Genomic DNA, 26,802 nt, shown 5'->3' on the forward strand with positions numbered 1-26,802 from the left:
ATCTTCTCTTTTTAATGCTATTTTAGTACTTAGGCGATATTTAATTATCTAAAAAAATTACCACCAATAACGGATTCAAAACATTTTATAGGAAAACCAACGGCACCTGGTGCACCGGAGCCATTAGAGGTCACACACGATTCTATTACACTCTTCTGGAAGGCGCCTGAAGATGATGGCAAATGTGAAATTACAGAATACGTGCTGGAATATCAAGACGTGAAAGAGGAGAGGTAATTAAAAAACAATTTGATTACCAATTGGGAACAAACATTAAATACTTTATATACAAAATTGCAGATGGATTGAGATACGCAAAATCAAAGACACCACATACACTATCAGCAAGCTGAAAATCGATACGGAATATGTATTCCGTGCCATCGCTGTAAATGAGGTTGGACCATCACCGCCCTCACCACTATCACCACCTATACGCCTTGTAGCGGAGGTGAAGAAGGAAAAACCTACAGTACAAGAACCACTACAAGACATCGTAACCGAGCTGAACAAGGAGATTACATTGTCTTGTGTATTCGGTGGCATTCCAGAGCCTAAGGTGACGTGGAAGAAAAATGGTAAGATTATTACCACGAAGACCATACGCTATGAGAATCGTGTATCGAAGTACACAATCGAGAAGACAACAATTGAGACTGAAGCAACGTACACATGCGTAGCTGAAAATGAAATGGGCAGCGTGGAGACCTCATGTAGAGTTATACTGCAAGAGAAACCGACCATTGATATCGATGAGAAGTATCTTGCACAGAAAATACGTGCTGGCACCACTTTGAACATTCCGGCCACTGTACGTGGTTATCCACAACCGAAAACCACTTGGTTTAGAGAGACCATTGAACAAACAACCACAATGGAACGTGTACAAATCGAAACCACAGAGACCACCTCAACGTATACACTGGAGAAGGTGACACGTGAAGATTCCGGCCGTTATAAGATCACAGCGACAAACACATCCGGTACAGCGACGACGGAATGTACAATACAAGTTATTGATAAGCCAAGTCGACCACAATCATTGGAAATCAAGGAAATGAAGAAGGACGCAATCACACTAGCATGGACGCCACCAATCGATGATGGTGGTCTGGAGTTGAATAAATATGTGTTGGAGAAATGTGATTTGCAAAATAATCTCTGGATGAAGGTGGCCGATTTGGAAAAAGACATACACTCCTATGCTATACAAAAACTTTCCATGAACGCTCAATATATGTTCAGAGTGGTAGCAGCTAATCCGGTTGGTGAATCTGAACCAGTTGAGAGTGACCCTGTGACAATTATCAAGAAATTCGGTAAGTAGTTAAATGATATTTTCAAATATCTATATAAAATAGTGTATTATTTATTTATCTTGCCACAGAAAAACCATCAGCGCCACGTGGTCCAACAGACGTCTTCGGCATGACAGATACGGCATTTACGCTCTCATGGGAACCATCAGAAAGCGATGGCGGCTCAAAGATTATCGAATACATTGTCGAAATCAAAGAATTCCATGAAACCGAATATCGTCTGCTCGGCAGCACGATCGGCAACGTTACAAATATACTCGTTAGCGAGGTGATAAAGGATCGTGCATATCAATTCAAAATCTATGCAAAGAATGAAGTTGGCATTAGTGAAGCTCTAGAGACTGAAGACAAAATAGTTGTAGGCCGCAGAATAAGTAAGTGTATTTGTATTGTTTTTTATTTAAAAACATATATACATAAAAACATATTTTTGTTTTTTATTAGTTAGTTTTACGGCTCTTTATAACTAGTTAGTGATTGATATAGGATTTAACTTGAAAACCGCTTGCTCTAGCATTCTCAAATTCAACTACTTTCACTAACTGTTTCATTTACAATTAACTGACTTTTTAGTTCGCTTAAATCTATTATGAAAGTTATTAAGAACTGTAAAGTAAATCTAATTTCGAAATATTCAACGTCGATAAATGTCGCAAATCCCGATGAGCTGTGGCCAAAAATAGTTAAAATGGTCGGATATTTCTCCATTTACAAATTTTTGTATAATATTTTAGAATGAGATATGAGAATGAGATATAGAAAATTATTAGAATTAATATAGAAAAAATTGTATAAATTACACGCACTCTTCACTAGTGCGTCAAAACCCGTTTAAAAGGGCACACCTAGTGTGATAGCCTAAAAAACGTCGATTTTCGAGAATTTAAAAAAATTACGGAGCGATTTTTTTATGTCAGGGTATATTTATACAAGCTTAAAGAATACACAGTGGAATTTTTGGAAAAAAATTAAATATTTTTTAAGTTATAAGTAAAGTTTTAAAAAAAAGTTGAATTTTATCCCAAAATTTTGATTGTTTTGGCCTGCCAAAATTCGATTTTTGATCAGATCATTTAATATGTAGAATTATAAACCAAACAGGCAGAAAAAAATTTCATGATGATCGGATCATTTTTCTTCGTGTTACCACTTCAGCAAAGTCGAAAAATGCTGTTTCGAGAAAAACGCGTTGCAAGGCAAGCTGATAGAGCTGATTGAAATGAGCAACTGCCCCTTAAATGGCTGTAATTTTTAAATGTATAAATTATCGTAATATAAAAAAAAATAGATGTTTTCAATATTTCTACGCTAAGCGTGCCCCTTAATGAAATTTGGTTTTTAGTTTCATATAATATAATACAAGCTGTACTCAATTCGTCAGATTTTGAAGAGTAGCGAATCGAACAAACAATTGGTATGAATGTAATAGAATGACATAATAATGAAGTGATGGAATTAAAAAAGTTATACGAATTTGACGAGCTATTACGCTCATCTACTGAAATCAACAGGATAATATCTGTTATAGCTTTCAAAAATAAAATTTTCTTGACAATAGAACAGTGAACAAAATAGTGAACCGAAAAGTGGCGAACCTAAGGAGGTAATAACAAAAAAATAAAATATGATTAGATTTACATTTCCAAATCAAGGGAAAAATTGAGATTAATTCAATATAATAATAATATAAAAAATGTATATTTTGGCGGAAAGTCAACGGGTTTAATACATATTATTTTGACTGCTGAAAATTTCTATAGTTTTCATTATCTTTCCATAAATTTTAAAAACTTTCTTGGTTAGATAATCAAAGTCTTTACTAATATTTTCTGATTTCTAACTGTTTGGGTGGAAATCACCTGTGTAATATTTTAAATTTAAATAAATAAATTTTAAATAAATAAATTTTAAATAAAAAAATTTAATATATGAGACAGGTGATTCATGATCCAAAGGCGACTAAAAAGCATTCCATTTCTGTAGATGTTTTAATTAAAAAATTGCCGGAAAGAAGGAATATAGCATAAAGAAGTTGTTAAAGGGAAAGAGACAGCGATATCTGTAGGTTTTAATCTCTTCGAATAAATAACTGAATTCAAAAACGCAATAACCTTCACATCCGATTCGAAATCTGTATATTTCTTCATGTTAAAAAGCTTCGATAAATTTTAAATAAATAACTTTAATATGTAAGCAATTAAAAGTAAAAACAATTTTCTCTTCAAAAAAATTGTCTCCATTTAAAAACTAAACAATTTATTAGAATAAATATTAAACTATCAAAATCACTTTCAACTGTTTTTCAAATTCCATTATCGGGCTTTAAAAAAAAAAACTAGTATAATATAACAGACAGAATTGAATGCTTCAGCAAAACATGTTGACCTGTTCAAAATCGCTATATTAATAAAAGACTTCTCTTAAGCTTTATTTTTTAGTATTTGTTATTTAACATAAATAGACTTGAAAAGAGATCTTACATTCCTTAACACGCCAAAATTAACCGTTTAGGGATAGCTACTGATCGCATTGCAGTAGTACCTCTTTAAATGAATGGAGTTTGGTGATTCTGAAACATTCCGCTTACTCGAACGGAATAACAATTTAAACAATTTCTTTTCGCCGTTAATCTATAATTATGACACTAATTCTTACGCTCTTATTAAGTATATTTATTTTTTCATAACCATTGAAATAAAAATTAACTTGTTTTATTTAATTAAACCTTTGCTTAATTCCTTACACGCAAAACGCTGTCACGCTTAAAATAATGCCACTAACTAAAATGAATTTTACTAAATTCAGTACGTGCTTGGGAGAATATAGGTATGTACATGACATACGCGGAGCATGCAAACGTAATAACAAAAATATTTATTCCATTTCATATAAAATAAATATAATAATACCATCTGATCAAATTTGATCTATTATTATCGCCTTTAAAATATGCTCCTTTTTTGTTTTCTTCGGTTTCGGCTTATTTTTGGAACGTCATTTTTTTATAAACACACGTCTCGTCGTACATAAAGTGGAATCTCCAAAACATTTCTGCAACATTTTCAACGATTCCGTAGACGCGATTCCATTGGAAACACAAAATTTCAAGCAAACTTGTTACTCATTTTTTTTTTAGTCATGGTAAAAATAGCGAGACAAACTTTTCGCTGCCAAACGCACACTAATTGACACGTGCCCAAAAAAAGTTGTATCCATTTACGAAAAAGAGTTATCAATTGGGTTTGCTCGCGAAGTTTATATGGACCAGTCCGAGGCAAATTTGATCAGATGGTATAAGACCAAAATATATCATTATATTATCAAAATATACGTGTAATAACCAAGTCACGAAATTTCAAAATTATAGATGATTTTTAAAAATGTTAACGAATCATATTTATAAAAATTTATGTTTAGAATTATTAATATTTTTTTTTTCTATGCGACTATTGTATAGCTCCTCCATCGCCTCCGCAAAATTTGCGCATTCCGGATGTGACGAATCGCAGCGTAACCCTCGATTGGGAAGTTCCAGCAAACAACGGAGGCTCAGAAATAACTGGTAAGTTCAAGAGAAAGATAGCTTTTGGGACTTCTTAGCTTTTATTTAAAAAAAAAAATGGCGATAATTCAGTAAATTAAGTTTAGCGGTCAGTTCGCCTGGGAAAAAGCTCCCCGATATCTTGCATTAATCATATGTACTTTGGTTTATTGAAACCTAAGGTCCGTTCGTATCCAGCACTTGAAAAGCTTGAAATGCTTTAAAAGGGCTGTAAACCATTAAATTAAGTTTAGAGACATCATTAAAACCTAAGGGACCAATTAAGATCAAATTAAAATGGCTTAAAAAGTTTAAAGAGCTACAATGGGACTATTTAGCTTTCATTTAAAAAATTTACGGTAAACGAGTAGTTGAAGTTTAGAGGTTAGTTCGCCTGCGAAAGAACTTGCAGGTATCTTGCATAACTCATAAATAGGTTCATTGAAACCTAAGGGACCAATTAAGATCAAATTTAAGCTACTTAAAACCTGGAAGAGCTTTACTGGAACCTTTTAACCTTTATTAAAAGTAAAAACAAAATTTAATAAATTTTCAACTGCAAACTTGCCTTTTATCTTCACAAGGCTACTGTATTGAAAAACGTTCGGCAACATCGACCAAATGGACAAAGGTAATCACGTTAGACGCACACTGCCGCCAATACACAGTGGATAACTTGAAGGAAAAATGTGAATACTGGTTTAGAGTGTCGGCGGAAAATGCGGTTGGATTAGGTGCACCAGCCGTAACCGAGAGCGTCGCACTCAAAACGCATGCAAGTAAGTACAAATCAAGGCAATCGATTATAGAACTCTTACAATGAAGTACAAAATATTTTTATTATCAAATAGCTGTTCCATCACCGCCCACTGCGCCATTGGAGGCGCGTGTACTGGCTGCCAATGCTCATGTATTTGAATGGGGTATACCCGAGTCAGATGGTGGTGCGCCACTGCTCGGCTATCACATTGCCATACGTGACATGAAGAAGAGCATGTGGATCGAAGTGGGCCGTGTACCGGCCGGTGTGCAAAGATTCCAAATACGTGACTTACAAGAGAATCACGAATATATGATACGCATATTTGCAAAGAATGAAATTGGGCTTAGCGAACCACTCGAATCGGAGGAGCCATATGTGGCTATCACTGCAGGTAAGAAAATTATATAATAATAAAAAGTATATATATGTATAAATGAGCAGCATAACGAGCTGAGTCGATTTAGCCATGTCGGTCTGCTTGCCCGTCTGTATATACGCGAACCATTCCCTCAGTTTTTGAGATACCGACCTAAAATTTTACATAAGTTCTTTTCTCCCCAAGTACTTATATGGAAAACTTTTTTATGTGACACAATATGTTCGGCACAGATTATTGTCCATGGTAACGCTTTAATCTCCGAACATATTGTTCAGATTGGACCACTATAGCATATAGCTGCCATACAAACTGACCGATCAAAATCAAGTTATTTTTTTACTTGATATCTTAACGAAATTTGGCATAGATTATTGCCCAAGCCAGTGTTAGAATCTCTGAGCATATTGTTCAGATCGGACCACTATAGCATATAGCTGTCATACAAGCGATAAAAATCAAATTGTTATATGGACAAGTTTACAAGTTGGACTATTTTACAAGTCTTCTTCCCGAAATTTGGCGCAGATTTTTTTTGAAGACAGCCCGACAATCCTACCATACAAACTAACCGATATTCAAGATAAAGATTATTTTATATCCTTTTATGTTATAAAAAATGCTGAAGTTAGCGTTTCTTTTTTTTTTTTTAGACAGAATAAATAAAACCAAATATATTTATTTTATTATTTTATTTCATTTTGCAGGACATTTGAGTTTACCTGACGAACCGCGCACAGAAATGAGTTCATGTAACACATCGTCATGGCTACGTGACCACAATATGGATGCGGATATACATTCGTATGCACGCGGTAAACTGCTGCGCCGAGATGAATACTTCTTCCGCATTTGGGCGAAATTGCCAAAGAGCAAAAAGAAGAAGAATTCAAAATAATTATAAAAAATATGATGCATTGCATTGCAAATTTGCAAATAATGTAAAAATCATAATAGAAAACAACAAAGCAATGAATGCTTCGAAACTACTAATTTTACTAAATCACTTAATTTATGTAATTACTGATAATTTTCATATTTATACAGCATACTTTCCTATGTGTGAATGTATGTGCACGTAATTGTAATAGTTTTTTGAAAATGTTTTATATTCATTCAGCGATTTTAATTAATTTTAATTTGTTGATTATGTAATGTCATTGAAAATGTGTTACGAAAAATAATCATAAATTATAGATATTTGTTTCCAATAATTGAAGTTTTCTGCAGAGGTTTAAAAATGCGAGCGAAGAGAATTTTTACAACCAATTAATGTTGAAAAATTTTAATTAAAGAAGCAAATATTAACAAAAAAGGATATAAATATCAATTTTAGAAGACATAAAATAATCGTAAAAAATTTTAAATATTTAAAAAAATTAATTTCGATATAATATACAATATATAAAATTTAGTTTTGTTTATTATTTATTAAATCTGTGATAAATGTCAAAATGTCAAGGAAAACATTAAAAATGTCGCAAAATGTATGAAAACATAAAAAGAGAACAAGTAAACTAAATGTAAATTGTAAATACAATAAATAATAATTGGTGCGAAATAGTTATTATTTATTGTATATTCCTATTGAAAGTGAAGGGGAAATTATGAGTTCACTTTATGGGAGACATCATCAAATGCAAATATAGGTGCGAGCATTTTTAAAGGAACTCACTTAATTTCAACTTCACTTCAAGTCTGTAATCTCAAATTTACTTTTTGTACGTAAAAGAAATTGTGCTTTGGCGCATACATAGTTACTATGTATGTATGAACTATATATTACGAAATGTACATGATTGTTCTGAATGCATAAATAAAGATAAAATAATTTAATAAAAAAGTGATTTGTTTTCAGAGTAAGTATACAAATGGAGATAAGAATCGTTATATATATATATTATCTGATCAAATTAGACCCGGACTGACAAACAAAAACTGCATTTTCAATTACTTTAATAGGAAACTTTCTAGCATTAATACTCAAAACATTAACCAAAATGTGTTGAGTCGACCCATAAGAGATGTTGAGATCCTTTGCCAGCTCTTTGATGTCAACAAGACGACAGCACAATTTTTTTTTTAACTTTTTCGATGTTATCGTCATTTACAGGCAATTCGCATGTGGCAAGTTTGCGATGACTTCACGACCTTCATTGGATGTTTTTTTGCCACTCAAATACTTGTCTTCCTAATAAAGTAGACTTCCTAAAACACTTCTGCAACATTTTCAACGATTCCGTAACCGTGATTCCATTGGAAATACATAAGTTGAAGTAACCTTGTTATTCAATTTTTTTTCACTAACTAACAACTTAAATAAAAGTTCTTCCCATCTAGGAAACAAATATTTATTGGTTCGTTTTGTTTTAAACTGACCAGTCCGAGTCAAATTTGATCAGATAACTTTAAACTTGTAAGCCAAGTTCTATGCTTGATAAGGTCTAAATATAACATATATAAAAAAAATTTAATTTTATTAAGAATATATAAGAAACTTGAAAAAATAAAAATAAATAATATTTAAAATTTTACATACATACATATATATATAAATGCCAAGACAATATCCGGTTGACAAAATTATTCAATTTTATTATTTAAATTATTTGATGGCTTAACGCGAACTACACTTTTTTCAGAACCGGAAATAAACACTACACAAGCTTTCAAACTGCTATTCGCGATATTAAATATCATCAAAATTAATTCAGTTGAAATTGGTGACGGATTTTTTTGATATTTAAAGGCATAAAACTTTTACAAACAATATTATCTGCCTGACAAATTTGAATATATTTCGGCTAGCGCTAACAATAAAACAATTTTTACTTCCTTTAATTTCAATGGTAGCAGCTAGGATTCAAATATGTGCTAATGACAGCAAAAAAACTGATTACACTTTTAATTTCAATTATAATGTGCACCCTGTAGTCAAGGTCTAGAACGGAAAACAGATTTTAGCGTTGATCTGCTGGCGTAAATTCATTTCCGTAACTGATTTCTAAACTTACACACTCACATGCACCATAATCCACTACGTATTCAGAAATACATACATATGTGCTTGAAAACGGAATATAGCAGCAAATAACCGCGCGCCTTAAGCACTGGCATCCTTTTACTACAAGCGCTTTGCAAGCCGCTTAAATAACTTAGATCATACCACACTATTTTACTTTTTTTACTAATTACAAACCAATAAACATGTTTTGCGATTTCTTTTCACAAAATTCACAAGATTTGCTTTTAAATATTTAGTGTAAAATAACTTTCCCTATTTCATTTTATCGAACCGTTAACCGACGCGTTTGTGCAAAAATATACTGACAGTTCATTAAAATTGTACGGCTACTTAGAAGAAGAAGCATATTTTCAGTGTTCACAAAATGCAAAAGGGTTAACTATTTTTCGTTTGTGTGTATATTCAGCCTCGCCCCGTTAATTAATTATTATTAAGATTCTTTGTATAAGTTTTGTTTATGCTGTTGTATGTATTTATTTGTCTAATTTCTTAAATAAACAATATCATTACTAATTAATTTTTATTTGCGTACATCAGGCAACACTGCGCTACTGCTCATTACATAAAGAAACAGTTCCTCGGTGTTAGCTCTTGGTTAGTTCTCTTTTGCCGTGCTATCCTCTGAAAATCAAAGTAAGATACAGTTTTCTTTGCGACAAATTGAAAAAGTGCATCTTTTGTATTTGTAGATATAATAATTCATAAATTTAAGTTGTTGTGCATTTGAAATAAGTGAATAAATTGTACTTTGAATATGCAATATAATGAAAGTAAACACACGAAGACTAGCCAGGGTGTGCTGTTTGCGATGTAGCGAAAATTCTATGCGAACGCGCCATTTTGTATTTGGTTTCTTCATTTGCCACACATTCTGAAACGTGTAAAGTAGGGGAAATTTTCAACAAATTTATAAGCTTTGTTGATTTGTAATAATGTTAGAAAGTGATTATTGAAGTTTATGCAATAGTCGCATAATGTTAAAGGTATTTAAGAATAAAAAATATATGTGTGAAAGAAAAAAATCATTGAACAAAGTATGCAAATAAAAACGAAGACGAACATAGCACCCCTTCTGCTTCGTGTGTTCTTAATCGTCTTGCGCACGGTTGCATTTAGTAGAATGAAGCTGAAAGTGAATGAGCAAAATATAAATGGATTATAGAAAAGTTAATGTTGGCTTATGACTATTAAAAAGTGTAAATTTTCAAAATAATTTTGTGATAATTAGAAATAATAATTATAGTTTGGCATATGCGTGGTAAACAACAACTCAATGCAAGATGGAGAACAATTGTAATATTTACAATGTATACAGTACGCTTTTCCATGTACATACCCGCCAGTGCGACAGTGTTTCCACCATTATTCTTAAGTTTTCATTCATCAAAGTTCAAGGACTGAAGTGTTGAAGAAAAACTTTTCCATAATAGCTAAAACACGCTTCGTTTTGGTTATTAACATTTTAAAATTTACAAAAGAACACAGTATTTATCATTTTACTTGTTGGTTATACAAAAAACACTATAATCGATCGATAGTTAATAAGATAACATAAGAATTTATATGCTGACAAAGCTATACGTTCGTAAAATTAGAAAATTTCTGTAACATACGTATTGTTAAAAAACACATAATAATTATTTTCATATATTAAGACTCGTGTATGAAAAAAATTAAGTGTCAGAAAATTTTCATTGTAAAGAAAATTACGCGCAAATGACGTCATTCAAGGTCTTCCACAAAACACAAACGCATACTAGCAAAACTATTAAATTTCGTTACGTAGATGTTCTTTATTTGTTATTATTTTTCGTCTAATAAGAAAGCTGTGCTGACCGATAGCATAAAAGCTGGCGTGTCGTTATTGTTATTGTATTGCCTGAGAACAAATGTGTATACGCAGCAGAAATGACAAAACGGCGAGCAAATATTTTATAAGTCTATATATTGACGAATAATGTGGATTGCTTTAAAATCAGTTTCCGTTTTATGTCTTGGATAAATTACTATAAAATATTCGAAATAATAGTTTATATATAACTACGGTTTTCTATTTTATCTAGACCATGTAAAGGAAAGCGGGTATATCGAATTACGAATATCAAAACAAACATTGCGTGTTAATACGGTGGTGGAAACAGCATGCGTATACGCTACTGAAGGAAAATCTAAATCTAGAAAATCCCGTTGAACAGACAAGAAAACATTTTTAAATACTTGAATATTTTTAGTGCATAAAGAAAAAAAATAAACAGTTATAGACGACTACATCGATTTTTGCCGGCGACGTCGGTCAAATAAGCTTTGATCATGTCGGTGCAACAATTTTGTTTGCGCTGGAATAACCATCAACCGAATTTTATTTCGGTATGTTCCTCTTTGCTACATAATGGAACATTAGTGGACGTTACCTTAGCAGCAGAAGGTCGACAACTTCAAGCTCATAAAATTGTCCTCTCTGCTTGCAGCTCATACTTTCAAGTAAGTTTTTATAAGAAATAAAAAATTTAACGAAATTTTACCATACTCCTTTATCTTTAGACATTATTTACATCGAATCCCTGTCAACATCCAATTGTAATACTTAAAGATGTCCAATATGATGACCTTAAGACTATGGTTGATTTTATGTACTATGGGGAAGTGAATGTATCACAAGAGCAGTTACCACACATTCTAAAAACGGCTGAGATGCTTAAAATCAAAGGACTTGCTGAAATGCCCACCGATCCTGCCAATTTAACTAAATCTGAAAGTAAATCATCGAATGAACCCACCGATTTAGTGGGTAGCGGTAGTACTGGCAGTAACGGCCAAAGTAGCAGTGGGGTTACTAGCGGCGGCATGGGTAGTAGTGCTGGTGGTAGCATAAATGAGACACTCTGGGAGGTAAGTAAACAAAAAATGTATTTATTTCTATAAATTAATTATAAATCTTCTTATATAAATAGAAATTTGTTATTGGAATATACATAAACGTATTATGTTTTTTTCTTATCATAGCCCCAGCATCACCATGGCCAACACGGTGAAACCCAGTTTCAATCTCATCCCCATCAACAACAACAAAATAGCCAAACGCAAACATCACAACAGCAACAACAACATCATCAATTAAGACGTACTCCTTCACCATTAGGTGCGGGAGCTTCACCGGCAACTAGACGAAAACGACTTCGGAAATCTTCAAATAACGGTAAATTACAACAATAAAATACTTTAATGTTTTTTGTTACGTCTAAATTTATAGAAGAAAAAAAGCATAAATTGTATGTTAAAGGTTTTTATAATCATATTTGATTTCATATTCCAGGATCTGGCGATCGCACTAATTCGGACGACCAACATAATACTTCTTTGGACAGTGGAAATAATACTGGTGGCATAAGTCTTACACAGATGAGTCAAATGTCGTTTGGAACCACAGGTGGTACAATCAGTGGCATACCAACACACACATTACACGCAACAAAATTGTTAAAAGAATCGTCTAGCACCGAGGTTGAACCACATCCACAGGATGATAGCTTGGACGATGGTCATGGACATGTACACATGCAAATTGTAATTAAAATATTGCTCATTGTATTGATTTCTTTGTTAAATATATATATATATATTTTTTTTTTTTCATTTAAATAGAAACCTGAAGTTGACATGAGCAGCGTTCAGCAATCAATGCCATTGGACATTTCTGCTGCTACTACTCCTTCGGAACATGATGCACCAAATTCTCAATCATCTCATTCTGGTAAGTACTAATTTTAGCATTTATATTTCATAGTTTGCATGACGTCGGCTATATTCATAAACTTAAGTGTAGTTCTTATTTAATTTTTTGTTTGAACAAATGATTATTGGTGAAAACTTAAGCATATCATAACGTATCATAATATATCATTCCTTGCAAAATAGTACCACGGTTTTTCAAGCTAATTGAAATTTTTGTGGCTTAGTAATTTCTTCGAGTGTATTTAACACGCATACTCGGTATTCAAACAAAGGTTTATAGTATTTTTTAAGAGTGGGGTAAAAAGTTCATCTGAATATTTTAACAATGTTGATAGGTATACTGCTGGTTGAGGATTTGGTCACCTGATAAATATATAAAAAATGTATATTGCTCACATTTTTTTTAAACTATTCTATATATTATTAATTTGTGAAATTACAAATGTGGTGTGTTGCAGGTTTACAAAAATGCAACCTACTTTGAAATTTTTCTTTTGTATAGCTTAAAAATTGTTTAAAAATATCGCAAGATTTTCAACTGCAAGTATTTATGATAGTAATGTCTTATGCAAATGATATTTACTTTGCTGGTCTGTTACAAATTTTACCATTTTTCAATATGAATAGCAAACTTAATTGCACATAAATGAGATAACCTTAATCGAAAATAAATTGGTATGGTCAGTAAAATCTTAAATCAAATTAAGCTGAAGTATAATTGAGGAGGGTTTACAAAATGCAGTTAGTAATTGAGGTAAAAAAATTACAAAAAAAAAAAATTTAAATAAAAAATAGGCGTAACAAAAAGCCTTCACGAATGGAACGTTGCTTTGCAATGCGAATTAAAGTTTAGTAAATAAATGTATAATTACAAACTCTGTTGGAGAAACTTTAAAGGAAAATGCCTGGTCATTTTATTAGATTTATTTATGTGTCAAGTGTGAAGCTCTGTAAATGTGTATTACCCCGGTCAACAAAAAAATTATTATTTTTTGCGTTTCTGTTTTCATGCTCAAATTCTGATTTTAGACATTGAAAAACACTGGGATTTTTGTTTTTATCTCTTAAAGTTTGCGTTTACGAATAAGTCTAAACTGCCCATACGAACATAAAAGAAATACGAAAAAAATTTTACAAAAGAAAATTTTTATAAAAAAAAAAATAGTTTCCCCTTACTTTTGGTGTAGGCGAATCTAAAATTGAACATGCAGAAGTCAGACCCAAAAATCGTGTGGACCGGTGCTATGTCCGTCTGCCTCTATGATATCTATCTGAAATTTTGTTGACGTCCTTTTCGACATATATAGCATATAGCAGCCATACAAATTGATCGATCAAAATCAAGTTGCTGTATAGAAAACTATTTTATTCGGCGTGATATCTTCACGAAATTTGGCATGAGTTATAGTCCAACGCAACGGTACAATCTCCGAAAGAATTGTTCAGATCCGACCACTACAGCATATAGCTACTTGACTGAACAAAATCAAGTTCATGTATGAAAACTTTTTTTTTTTTGTGAAGGGTATTATAGTTTCGGTGTGATGTTATATTTCTTCTACAATTTCCTCTCCAATAACACTCCATTTCAATTTCATAACGCATTCATACCTTATATTTAGACTCGATTTGTTGCATCATTCATACTCTCTTCATAAAATCGTTTAGATGTATTTAATTATTATTTTTTCAATATTGAGGCTGCAAATTACATATAATATAATATAAAAGGTGAAAAATAAATAATTAAAAATATAAATATTGGATTTGATAAAAAACGGTGTAGCAGTAGTTTTATTTATAAAGTAATAATAACAATAACAATAGGCATAGCAGGAGAGTAAGCTAACGGCAAAATGTGAAATTTAAATAAATGATTAATATAATAATTTGTTTTAATTTGTATATATATAAGATAATAGTAAGAAAAATACGATTAAAAAACGGCAGCTTAAAGTATACGTAAAGCTGATCATATTTTATGAGACCTATCTTGCTGTACTTGGGGATCAGGAGAGAGCTATGCACAGAGTCTGATCAAAATTATAAATTTTGTAATTACCTCATTTGTAGCAAGCAAAGTGTGATCGTTGCTGAATAATGTATTAACGAAACTTAAATAGCGTTGATTTAATGCTTTTGATTGAAAAAAAAAGTAGCTTGAGCATAAGCGTCCCTAATTTTTTCATTACTTTCAAAGTCTCTGTTTCTCTCTCAATCCAATGAACGAGCCAATTTGTTGGTGTATATTTTGTGATAAAGTAATTGTAGTTAATACCTAGTTAGTTGAAATAACTTAATAACAAAAAAAAAAAAGAAGAAAATGTAATAAACTGAAAATAAAATATTGCGATACATCAAAATAGTTGCACTTAATAGTGGTGTTAGTGAACAAAAACAAAAAAAAAAATACAAAACCTCTCACACTCTCTTACTCTCTCTCCCCTTCCCAGGTCTGCAATGGACGGTCGTTGACTCGAACTATTCACGCTTTTCGCTATCGACTTGTCAGCCAAATTTGATTGGCAACGGCGGCGGTAACGCTGGTGGTAGCTCTGGCGCACAACAAGCAAACGCATCAGCAAATAGCGATCAACAGCAACGGCAGCAACATGCGCAGGACTCAGCCCAACAAGCGGCTGCTGGACAACAGCAACAGCAACAACAGCATTTTCAGCAGTTACATTATCAACAGCAACAACAGCAGCAGCAACAACAACAGCAACATCAGCAACAACAACAGCAGCAGCAGCAACAACAACAGCAGCAACAGCAACAAAATACCGCAACCACATATTCACCACAGATCATCACTGTGAATAGCCTAGTCAGCAATTATGGAGGAGCCGGTGCGGCGGCACAAAACCTATCACCAACTTCACCCAATGAATCGAGCATGGTACAATCGGTGTACAGTCAAGGTCCTACGCCCATACAATCACCAGCACATCCCAACGATGTTACAGGCAATGCATCTGGTAGTGGTGGTAGTAACGTTTCCACCGCCAATGCCACAGCAAGTGGTGGTGGTGCTGGTAGTGGTGGCGGTAACGCAGCTGGTGCTGGCGGCAGCAGTAGCTCAAGCGGTGGCAATACAACTAGCGGCAGTGTTGGCAATCAAAGCGGTAAACGTAAACGTTCTGTTAATCCGCAAGGTGATGAAAATTTCATACGCGCTTTGGAGGCAGTACGTTCCGGTGGTATAGGTTTCTGTAAGGCTGCACGTCTCTTCGGCGTAAATAATCGTACATTATGGTTGGAATACAAGAAACGTGGCTACCCCGTATCGCGACCCAGCATTAAAGCACGTGTTGTCAAACAAGAACCAAATATGTCACCATCACCACCACCACAGAATACCGCTACCGATGATACGACCAATGAAAATTATGAACATCTAACAGCCGCAGTTGCTGCGGCTGCTCAATCAGCTGCATTGAATATGCAAATACCGCCACCAGCCGATACACCCACACCATCGGTGATGTGTACACCACACCATACGGGCTCAACTAGTGGTGCCGGCGGCGCACACCCCGCAATGGGCGTAATGAACTTTTTAGATCCGCGGCATATGGACTTTTCGGCGGCTGGTCTGCATACAGTGTCCAGGCAGCGATATATTGATGCGACCGGTGTCGGTCCGGGCACCGGCACGGGCACAATCAATGTTAATCCGGCAGCTGCAATGAATTTACAAAGTATTAACTTCAATTCAATATAGAATTCAGTTTCGGGTGCAAATACTGCGACGACGATTTCGATGCACCTAGCAGCACAACAGCATCATCAGCAGCAACAACAACAGCAACAACAAACGGTAGCAGTAGCCGCCACCACACATACACATCCCATAACAACAGCCATAATACAAACAACAACACATCCCACACATCATAGCATTGCAAGTGTGACTGGTGCGGCTGGTGTAGTGGGTGGTGCTGGTGGTGGTGGTGGTGGTGGCAATCATACGGTATTGGCTCACTCACATCCACTGGCGCTCGCTCATAGCGGTGCACCAGCTGGGACAGCGCTCTTCATAACATGAACTTAAATGAAATAAACCAAAATTGGTCATCCATTAACCAGATAGTCATAGGCAGAAAATGGCAATACAGGAAATATAATTCAACTGAATCAAATTCATCGAAAAAGCAGCAACAACACATATATACATATATACAAAGAGTGTTTGCGGTGTACAGAAGTTGTGGCATTTTGCTCCTTCGCGAAGCCATAGAATACAATATACATAAGTCGGCGGTACCTATGTATTTTAATACCATTTTATCGGAATGCCCATGTGAAAAATTGACAGTCGAATTTCACATTTTGGTGCACCGCAAAACACTGATGTGTAACAACTATTATTGATAACAAAAGTGAAATAGGCACACGCGCGTAGAGCGTAAACTCGAAATTGTTTGCAGAAAAGTAATAATAATAATTCATAAAATACCCTAAGATCGTCTGTAGCTTAATTAAGTAAATATTTTTTAAAAATTCTTGGCAAAATAATATATATATATATAATACCTTTACAACCATACACATATATATATATATATATATACACTAAAATAATGTTAAAGTTATATTTAAAGTTCGCAAACAAAGAAAAAAATTACTGATTTTTAAATTGTCATTTTATTATAATTTGTATATTAATTAATTTTTTCTTATACAAACAACAAGTTCTATCATCATTCATAGTTAGTGTTGGTAGTTATAACTATTTGCAATCGTGAACTATAGTAGTGCATAATGTAAATTGCAATTAAAATTATTCTGACATACACACCAACAACTCAACAAACAAGAAGCAGCAATGCCGCATCAAAGGCGTTCCTTAAGAAAAAATTTTGAGATCAATTTTTTTTTTGGTAGTTTTAGGAAACAATTTTTTGTACAGTGATGAAGAACAAGCAAACGACCGTGAAAAAAATATTTAAAAAAAAAAACACATACATACACAAAGCACACCAAGCAGTGCGCCATCTTCTGATAGACTTAACTGCGTAACTATTTATTATAAAGAAAAAATTTTGTTTTTTTAACTAAAAATAAGAATTAGATTGCATATTTCAAACCAGCGAAATTAAGAATAAAAGTATAAATACAAATGATATCCTTAAATTTAATAAATGTGCGATATACGTGTAAAGAAATAAATATAAATAGTTTATAAAAAAAAAAATATACACGATTTGGTATAATTTTGCTACATGAGTTAACACTAAGAATAGCGTTTAATTGAGGTTTGCACCGGAACCTAAGGTCTATTGTGCCCTAAACGCTAAGGATAGATAATTATTTATTTTTGACTCCTAAAATAACGATCCTGTTTAGTATTGAAAAAGTGTTGAGGGACGGAGTAGAGTTAATTCCTGTAACACAAGGCCCTTTTTTATGAATTTTTTTTAATGAAACAGTTAAAATCAAATTTTATAAACCAATGATACGTTATACTCTGACATTTGAGGAATATTTTATTAAACTTTCATGGACAAATATTAAAATATATAACAATGGCAGCAATTACTCTGGAGTCTCGTCTCGGAAAAAGTTGAATTGCGGTGCGCCTCATAACTCCGCGCTAGATCATCTGAAATCAAACCAAATAAAAGTGTATCGTTATATAATCGCTTTGCTCAGGTAATGCCGGGGGCTTTTTCACTTTTTGGGAACACTTTGTAGGAAAAACGCGATTTTTCGCAAAAAAAAAATCGGTTAATTTGTTAGTGTAAAATGAATAATACTAAAAAATTAAAAAAGAGAACTCTCCAGCGTTATCTCGTAAACTACGTTTAGCAGTTGTGACCAAAATTTCAAAACGATCGGTGCAGTATTTGAGGTTATGAGGGACACCAACTTTGGTGAGTGTGGAGAAAACGCTTTAAAGTTTTGAAATCTAGTGTAAAACGTTCATAAAATAGGTATAAGAATATCCATTACATCATCAATTTTGATAGAATCGACTTCGAAATTTGAAAAAAAAATTTAAAACCCTACTCCGGCCAAATGAAAGAATTAATGTTCATAAAAGCTTATAAACAGACCATTTTCAGATTGACTCTCTCTCAGAAACTTCAACATCAACCAAGTGTTAGGCCCGAAACATATGGTTCCAATTCCCACAACAGTTACCGAAATCAACTTTCTACTTTTCTTATCGATTTTTTCCACTCAGCCATCAAGTTCTGCACTTTCTGTATAGCAATCACTCAATTATATTCATAGCTTCCCGCTAATTAATTTACAAACTCATTTATTTTTAGATTTATCCCAGCCGTTAAACGCTAATGTTTCCACAATTGTCGGTCAGCCGGAATGTTCGCCACGCGCTGTCAATATGGCCATGTCAGCGTCACCTACCAGCCTACTCTCTCAACAACAACAGCAACAACATTCGCCAGCGCAGTTGCAACATCAACATTCGCAACCACAACAACAGCAAATGGGCACGAAACGCAATCGTATATTGACACGTCAGCCGCGCGTTAAACGCGATAGTGATAGTCTTTCAAATGCTCAGGCTTCACCCGAACCCAATCAGGGATCTTGTGTCGATTTCGATCCATTTAGCAATTCGCCCGGTGGTAGTTCACATTCAAACTACATCGCAGCACATGCACTGCAATTGCATACACATCCCAGTCACCATCACCTGTTAACAGTGCCGCCGCGTATTGAGCGTCACTCATCTGAACCGGCACCCAGTTTGACACCATCCTCACCACATTTGCTCTCTGTACCGCAGAGTACACCTTTCCTGATGAAACAGCATTCGGATCCATTACTGCCCACTCAACATTCACTTAGTGGCGCTGGCGCATTAATTGTCGGTGGTGGTGGTGTTGGTGTTGGAGGAACAAATCCGTTCGCACCGCTACATCGTCAGTATTCACATCCACTTTCGTGTACAACAACCAGTAGCGCTAACAGCAGTGCCGGTACTAGTCATATCACCAGCGTTCCATTACATCATTCACACCACATATCACTACCTGAATCAATGTACACGTCCGGCGGTTCACCACCACCTGTTGGTTCGTCGCAATATGTCGTGCCGCAACAAATTGTGTCCAGCGGTAGTAGTGGCACGTCGAATGAGTTAAGCAGCGGTGCTTCATCAGCTAGTCCGTCAAAAGTGCTCAGCATACCACACTTCACCACTACTTATATTGATGACAGCGACTCGCGTGGTCGCAACAATTCACCAACTACTCCCTCATCCATTGCCGGCGTTCATACTAATACGTCAAGTATTAGTTCAGCACCCTTGGAGCGTGTTCGTTCAACGGAATCGAATACACCACCACCAACAGCAACAACAACGGGCAAGATTCGTAGTTCGAAATCGACATCTAGTGTTATGTTATCGGAACGAATGAGCAGTTTGCATCCTGGAACCGCAGCCATGGGTAGCAGTTCATTTGAACACTTACCTTCGTTGCGTGTCAAGAGCGAGGAATTACAAAGATCGGTGTCTTCTCCACAAGTAAGTGCTTTTAATTACAACTAATAATGTTAGTTATACTCTCGCAACATCCGTCCGTCTGTACGTGCTAGCGATAACTTGAGGAAAATTTGAAAAACCTTGATGAAATTTGGTATAAATAATAATAAATAAACTCCTCAAAATCATTAAATTTAACAGCCAAGAAGCTGCGGAAGGTCTTTATAGGAGACGGTGTCAAAATTGAACGATGGGCGTGGAACCGCCCACCTCTAGGTAATATTCCATATCTCAAGAACAAGTTACGGGTAAAATCGGACAAAAACCACGCCTATTTCTCATATAACAAAATTGTAAATATCATCTGTTTGATTCACATTCTAGTATGGAAATCAAGCAACAAGTAAAAAAGTCGGGTCAATACTTCCCTTAACCTCCATATACTTTATATGAAGACTTTCGAACTTCCAGTTGTCTTCATACCGCATCGGTCAGTTAAAGTTAATGTAATCAGCCCAAACCTATATAGTGATTTTCGACTTTTCACCTGCCTTTAAACCCTTTATTTTGGTCAAAATGTGATATTTTAATGAAATTAAATGTATCATTTTTTTAAAAGTTATCTTTAGTGTTGAATTTAAAAAGAATTGGTGTAGATCTTGATCTAAATCTCATATCTCTAATATAATAAATTAGGGTTCTCTGGTTCGGATCTTCGGTTGAGTTTATAACACATATTTATAACTCATTTGAGGTTAATTTAAATATGGTATAAACATTTATTAATTTAAATTTTTAATATAAAGTTTTACCAACTGCTGAAACCGCAAGAGTATAAAATGTTCGCCCTTCTTTCCTTGTTTAAAAAAAAAATACAGTTTTTTATGTCTTCTTTCAGACCTCTCGGGAGATCATCACTTTGGAGAATCCTCGTTCTAGTCATTGTCCCGTTATACGGCCCGGGCCGGCACTGGGCTGTAATTTTTGTTGGAACACTATAGATGGGCATGGTAGAATTTTGCGGCGCAAAACCAAATACCACTGCCCCGAATGCCAAACGAATTTATGCATTGTACCGTGTTTTCAGGAGTATCACGAACGGCAAAACAGTGAAGCGGCAAACATTTCAACCGGCAATGATGGCAATAGTAAATCTTACTCAGGTACCACCGGCAGGAGTGGAAATAGCGGCAGTGGCGGCAGTAGCACACGGCTTTATTCCAAAACCGAATCCATTTGAAAGCGTTAAGTGTGCTGCAGATATTTTGAAAACTATTTATTGTTGAACCAGCAGCAGTGGCTGCAGGAGATCAAAAAAAAAATTGTTGTTTGTAAGGTGGGCCAAGTTAACCTTTGACTTTGGTTCAAGGGTGTTCATCTTTTAAGTCCCACCTTTAATTGAAAAAAAAATAATAATATTAATCATAATATCTTGGCTCCACTAGTGCAAATTGAATTTGCATGGAGTGCAAGATATCAATATTTGTATTCGAAAAACGAAAGAAAAAATGCTGCAAATGCAAAAAACTAAAGAGGTTATGTACTTGAAGCCAGATTTGTATCAGCGTGTCATTTTGAAGACTAGTTGCTGTGCAACAAAGTCCATTTTAATGCACCAGCGCATGTTGCATGATGAATTTTGTCAGTGCAAATGGTAGTACAATACTGTACAATGGCGTACATTTTTTTTGTGAATCTTTTTGGTATATATATGTATGTATTTAATGAGCGTGAGCTTAGTGCTGCATACATTGTTTACGCACCAAGCATTGGTACAAAAGAAATATTTATATATATTTTTCACATATTTTATCTTTAAAATGAACAACTCACTTTTTGAATGTAAGCTGTTTTAATGCAAAAGAAAAACTAAAACATATAGACAAACATAGGTAGTCAAATGCATACTAAAAAACGGGTTTTGTTAATTGCTGCCTCACACAATTCCGAGGGCACGCGCAGAGGAGAAATGCTGTATTTAGAAATTTTTAGGAAACCATCTATGGGGCCTGAATTAAAAACCGCGTGCCATATTGTCATTTATTGCGTAAGAGTGATGATTTGGCTAGGCAATTATTTATTTTAAGCTTTATAATTTACTTATATATACATTTATACATACATATGTTGGTATGTAATCACATCCTTGGTTTAATCGTTGCTCAGTGTTTTTTTTTTTTGAAATCTTTTCTTTAACATACGATTTTCAGCAAAAAGCATTGTTACTGTGTGATGCAAAAACAAAAAAAAAATTGATTTCTATTGTTATTGCTATGCATTAAAAAAGCAAAAGCAATATTTATTTGCATACACCTAATTCTGTTTTTACACTGTAGTTTGGTTTCAGAAAAACCCGTGTAAAAAAGGATTTTGTTCCCTTAAAATTGTGCTTTTTACAATTGCTCTGTCCAGTAAACTAGCTTGTATCCCCAAAAAAGGAATGTCGCTAAATTTGTGATATAATAATATTTTGCAAAAATTATATCTGACAAATAAAATTTAAGTCCAAAAAATTTTTAATCTGCTTAATTGTATAAAATCGTAAAAAACTAAAAAAAAAATTATTTTGGTCCATTTTTTTTTTAATTTTTTTTAAGTTTATTTTTTATTATTTTTTTTTTATTTATAAAAATTTTTCCTTTTTTTTTAATTTTAACAGTTTGCTAATTTTTATTATTACACTTATAATCCGGTCAAAATAAACATTCAAGGTAACTTCACTCTTATTTTCTCTCGAATTTAGTTTACTTAAAATGCTTCTTAAGCAATTGACCCAGCGATCGTGCTTTAACGAAATTTTACTTAGATAATTTAATTTTCCTAAGTTTAGTAAAACATTTATTTTATTTGTTTTAATTTGTTTTTAACACAAAAAGATCTAATAAACCAGGGTAGATAAATTTTCAAAATAAAAGAATTATAGTACGATGAAACTCATTGCAAAAGTAAGATAAAATAGCAAAAATGAAAGCAAAAATACTTTACGGGCGATCTATAGTCGGTTGCCTTTTGAAGGGTTAAAAACGGTTTATCTCGATTTCCGTCAAAAATCAGAAAGTTCTATGTAAAAAAAAAATATGGCAAATTCGTAGGTAATAAAAAGATCTACAACTTTTGTTTTCGACGCGTTTTTCAAATAACCTCTAAATTCACATATATGAAAATTTAAATAACCCACTTTTTGCTTCTTATTTTAATCTTTTACGAAAATTTATTTCCTTCGCGAAATTTGGGGTAAACTAAAATTTTTATTTCCCAAACATGCTGTAATTTATTTGTTTTCAAATATTTATTTTTCTACCTTATTTTAATTATTTATCTGAAAAAACTACAAATTTTCAAATTTAAATTCTCACGTAAAAGTATCTGCTTTTAAAAGGATTTTTTTTTTGATAGTAAAACACTTTTTGATAGTAAAACATTCAAGCTTTCAAATTGAACGTAAACAAAAAATTTTATGTAGAATTGTCGACAAGTACCTTGAAACTAGTATTTGACATTAGCGTTTGTGAAGGCATTTGTCGATCTCTTGTTTCTATCTTTTGATAGCAGTGCTATTGGTAATAAAGTCTTTACTACAGTGACCAACAACGGTTGATATATATTTAATAAAAAACAAAAAATAAATAAATAAACAAATATCCACCTTGCAAAGTTTACTACCAAAACCAATTGTACAAGTAAACAGCTAAATAATTGCTAGCAAAGCCCTAGTTCTTACAGAAAAAAATTATGTTTGTATATCAATATTGAATAGTGGGCACCAGGCAAATGTGGTTTCATTTAAATTATAAAAACTGGCATTACGCATAAACTTGCATGGGCATTCATATTAAATGATTGGAATGTACATATATGTACATACATATGTATGTATGTGTACGAAATTGTTTAATAAACATTATTGTTAAGTAAAATACCTCATTTTAGATTTCATTTATCATATTTAGTTTTGTGTATATATGTAGCTATATACATGTGTATATATGTATGTATGTACATGTGAAATTTCAGACGTCTAATAGAAAACTGATAAGCATGACCAATTAAATTTAGTTGCAATGTTAATTTTCGCAACTAATTTCGCGATTAGTTAGCGAAATGTACAACAACAATTGACACTTAATTTTATTAAAAAAAAAAAAAATTATATATGTATACATTATATTTATGTAAGTTTGTCTCGCTGTTAAGACAGATTTCAGTTTCACTAATCAAGTCAAACGAGTATGTAGTCGAAAACTCGGAAACATAAACCAAATTTATACAATTATTTTACAGTCATATAATTTATTAAGCAACAACAAAGTTTAAGTTATATTTATATAAAATATGTTTGCTGAAATTCGTTAATATTATATTACACAAATTCTATATTATATTATATTTAGTTTTAAAAATTTGAAAAAATTAACGAAGGAACACATTTTATGTGAGCAACCATCATAACATAACACATACATATAAATGTATGTATGTATTTATGTTTGTAATACGATTGAAGGCAAATGCCAGCGAGCATGTACGTATGTAGTTATATTTGAAAGATTTTTTTTATTTGGTCAGCTACTTTAATCTTAAAGTACCTGATTATAACTTTTAAAAACCATTTGTAACACTACTAAAGAACAATATATGACAACTGTTGTCAAATAAAAACAAATAATTTATGGTTGTTGTTTATTCATTTCTACTATGTGGTATTGGTAATTTTCTAACGAAGAGTGGTTGTCAAGGTTTATAAATATACATAATAAAGATGGAAATACTGAAAAAATTTACTTACAGAATGTGGATTAACAATACTTGATTTCAGCTAAGCTTACGGGCACTTAAGAGAGCCAGTCATAAGGTTTGCAAAAAAACAATAAAAACCAGTAAATATGTTAAAATGTAAAATTAATTGTGTACAACTTTTCATCAATAACCACAATTTTTTTTTATTTTTTGTATATAGTTGTAATATAATTAACTTTACTAAGATACAAAAACAACAAATCTTGGTCAGGCTAAGCTCTGATTAATTGTTACAAATAAACTAAGCTTTTTGTTACTATTCTATAGCAAAAAATATATACATATACATATATTAGGGTGGGTACTCTTGGTACTCTGAAATATAGGTTTTTGGACACCTCTGAGAAAGTCTGTACAAATATGAGCTCTTAATTGCAATGGGAAAGTTTTCCGCCTTACAGTTTTCTATTTCTTTCTTTCTATCAAAAATAAAAGTTCATATCTCACTTCCAACTACTTGAAAAATATCTCTTTTCATAAATTATGTAGGACATTAAATGCTCCACAAAATTGTCTTTAACGATTTTTTTCGTAAACCTAACAGTTTAAAAGACCATTTTGTACAGCAGTAAATTTTCTTAGCGAACTATGAGTGTTGCAATTTAAAATGATTTTTTTTCATTGAGTTACAAATTTCACAAGAAAAAATAACCACTATAGCATGTAGCTGCCATACAAGCTGTCCGATCAAAATTAAGTCCTTGTATGGAAAACTTTTTTATTTGATAAATTATCTTTACGATGTTTGTCATAGATTATTGTCCAAGGCAACGCTACAATCTTCCATCATTTTGTTCTGATCGGACCACTGTAGCATATAGCTGCCTTCTAAATTGACGGAATTCAAAATAACCGGATTTTTATACACTTTTTGTCTATAAAAAATGCGCCATAGAAAAGACAGCGGAAACAAAAGTAACGAGATTTATTCGTTTTTATAATTTGAAGTGTCTATTCTAACGTAATAAGTACGCTCGTTGACTTGTCAAGTCAGTATATGTTAGTAAAGATATTTAAATATAAGAAGCTGTTGCACTACTATTTTCATGAACACAACTGTATGTATGTACAAGTATTGTATATGCAAACGTATACTTTGTGGTGCAAAAGCCGAAACTTCAATTCAATTCACGTAACTGTTAATAGAATTTATAAACATATTTATATCATAGAACACGCAAATGAAATTCAAAGTAAAAGCATAGATAAGTATGTAAGTATGTCTCTACTTGGTTACCTGTATACAATTAGGCAAATGTACATGAATGAGCGGTTTGATTGACTCGATATAAGGAAGTAAAAAAGTAAAAAAGTTATAGTTCTTTGTTAAAAATATTTCTAATAAAACAAAGCCTCTACCAAAAATTACATATGTATGTACTATGAGAGTACATATGTGTACGCTCTCTCCGACTACGCAAATGATTCGCAAATGATTTATTTTTTAACATATTTTGGGAAATACATTTATATTTGTTTGCAGATAACACTAAATATTTTGTTTAGCTACAGAGAAACTGTTTATATAAATAATTTCACATTAGGGTGGTTCTAACCATGATTAATAGCTCGATTATACTTAAGATTACGGTGAATTTAAAAGAAAATAATTGTTACAACAATAAAATTATTAAACTTAAGGAATAAGTAAAAGTTTTGCTTAAAAGGTGATATCCACTTGCAAGCTAGAAAAAACAGGTTTTTACGTTAATTTTTTTTGTTTTTTTTGATAATGTTTTTTATTTATTAAATAAATAAATACAACTTATGTACAGAATTTAATGCGCTTT

The 26,802-nt window shown here is 32.9% G+C and overlaps 2 protein-coding genes and 1 long non-coding RNA gene across 3 annotated transcripts in view; 2 read left to right on the forward strand and 1 right to left on the reverse strand.

Annotated features, from left to right (window-relative positions):
• Window positions 1-7,842, forward strand: part of LOC106617325 (titin) — a 75,959-nt gene extending 68,117 nt beyond the window's left edge. The window contains 6 exon segments of the mRNA XM_070111797.1: window positions 92-233; window positions 301-1,319; window positions 1,388-1,693; window positions 4,777-4,881; window positions 5,445-6,014; window positions 6,707-7,842. Of these exon segments, the coding sequence (XP_069967898.1) occupies window positions 92-233; window positions 301-1,319; window positions 1,388-1,693; window positions 4,777-4,881; window positions 5,445-6,014; window positions 6,707-6,897 (2,333 nt within the window). The 3' untranslated portion in view covers window positions 6,898-7,842.
• A 1,631-nt stretch (window positions 7,843-9,473) lies between these two features.
• Window positions 9,474-11,003, reverse strand: LOC138857856 (uncharacterized). The gene is made up of 2 exons (XR_011397064.1): window positions 10,361-11,003; window positions 9,474-9,645 (listed from the first exon to the last, which is right to left on the reverse strand). It is a non-coding gene; the product is annotated as an uncharacterized lncRNA (long non-coding RNA).
• BtbVII (BTB-protein-VII) lies at window positions 9,572-24,881 on the forward strand. Its single transcript, XM_036359736.2, has 8 exons — window positions 9,572-9,657; window positions 11,088-11,505; window positions 11,566-11,913; window positions 12,028-12,220; window positions 12,338-12,588; window positions 12,667-12,775; window positions 19,035-20,257; window positions 21,114-24,881. Exons 2-8 carry the CDS (start codon window positions 11,335-11,337, stop codon window positions 21,453-21,455), a joined length of 2,637 nt encoding a protein of 878 aa, XP_036215629.2. The 5' UTR covers window positions 9,572-9,657; window positions 11,088-11,334; the 3' UTR covers window positions 21,456-24,881.
• Window positions 24,882-26,802: the final 1,921 nt, after the last annotated feature.

This window comes from Bactrocera oleae, chromosome 6 (genome assembly GCF_042242935.1).
Source record: "Bactrocera oleae isolate idBacOlea1 chromosome 6, idBacOlea1, whole genome shotgun sequence".
Lineage (NCBI taxonomy): Eukaryota > Metazoa > Arthropoda > Insecta > Diptera > Tephritidae > Bactrocera > Bactrocera oleae.

Coding starts and splice junctions, on each gene's coding strand:
- BtbVII (XM_036359736.2), top strand. CDS start 11,335: ATGTCGGTGCAACAATTTTGTTTGCGCTGGAATAACCATCAACCGAAT. Junction 11,914..12,027: donor TAAATGAGACACTCTGGGAG/GTAAGTAAACAA, acceptor TTCTTATCATAG/CCCCAGCATCACCATGGCCA. Junction 12,221..12,337: donor TCGGAAATCTTCAAATAACG/GTAAATTACAAC, acceptor TTCATATTCCAG/GATCTGGCGATCGCACTAAT.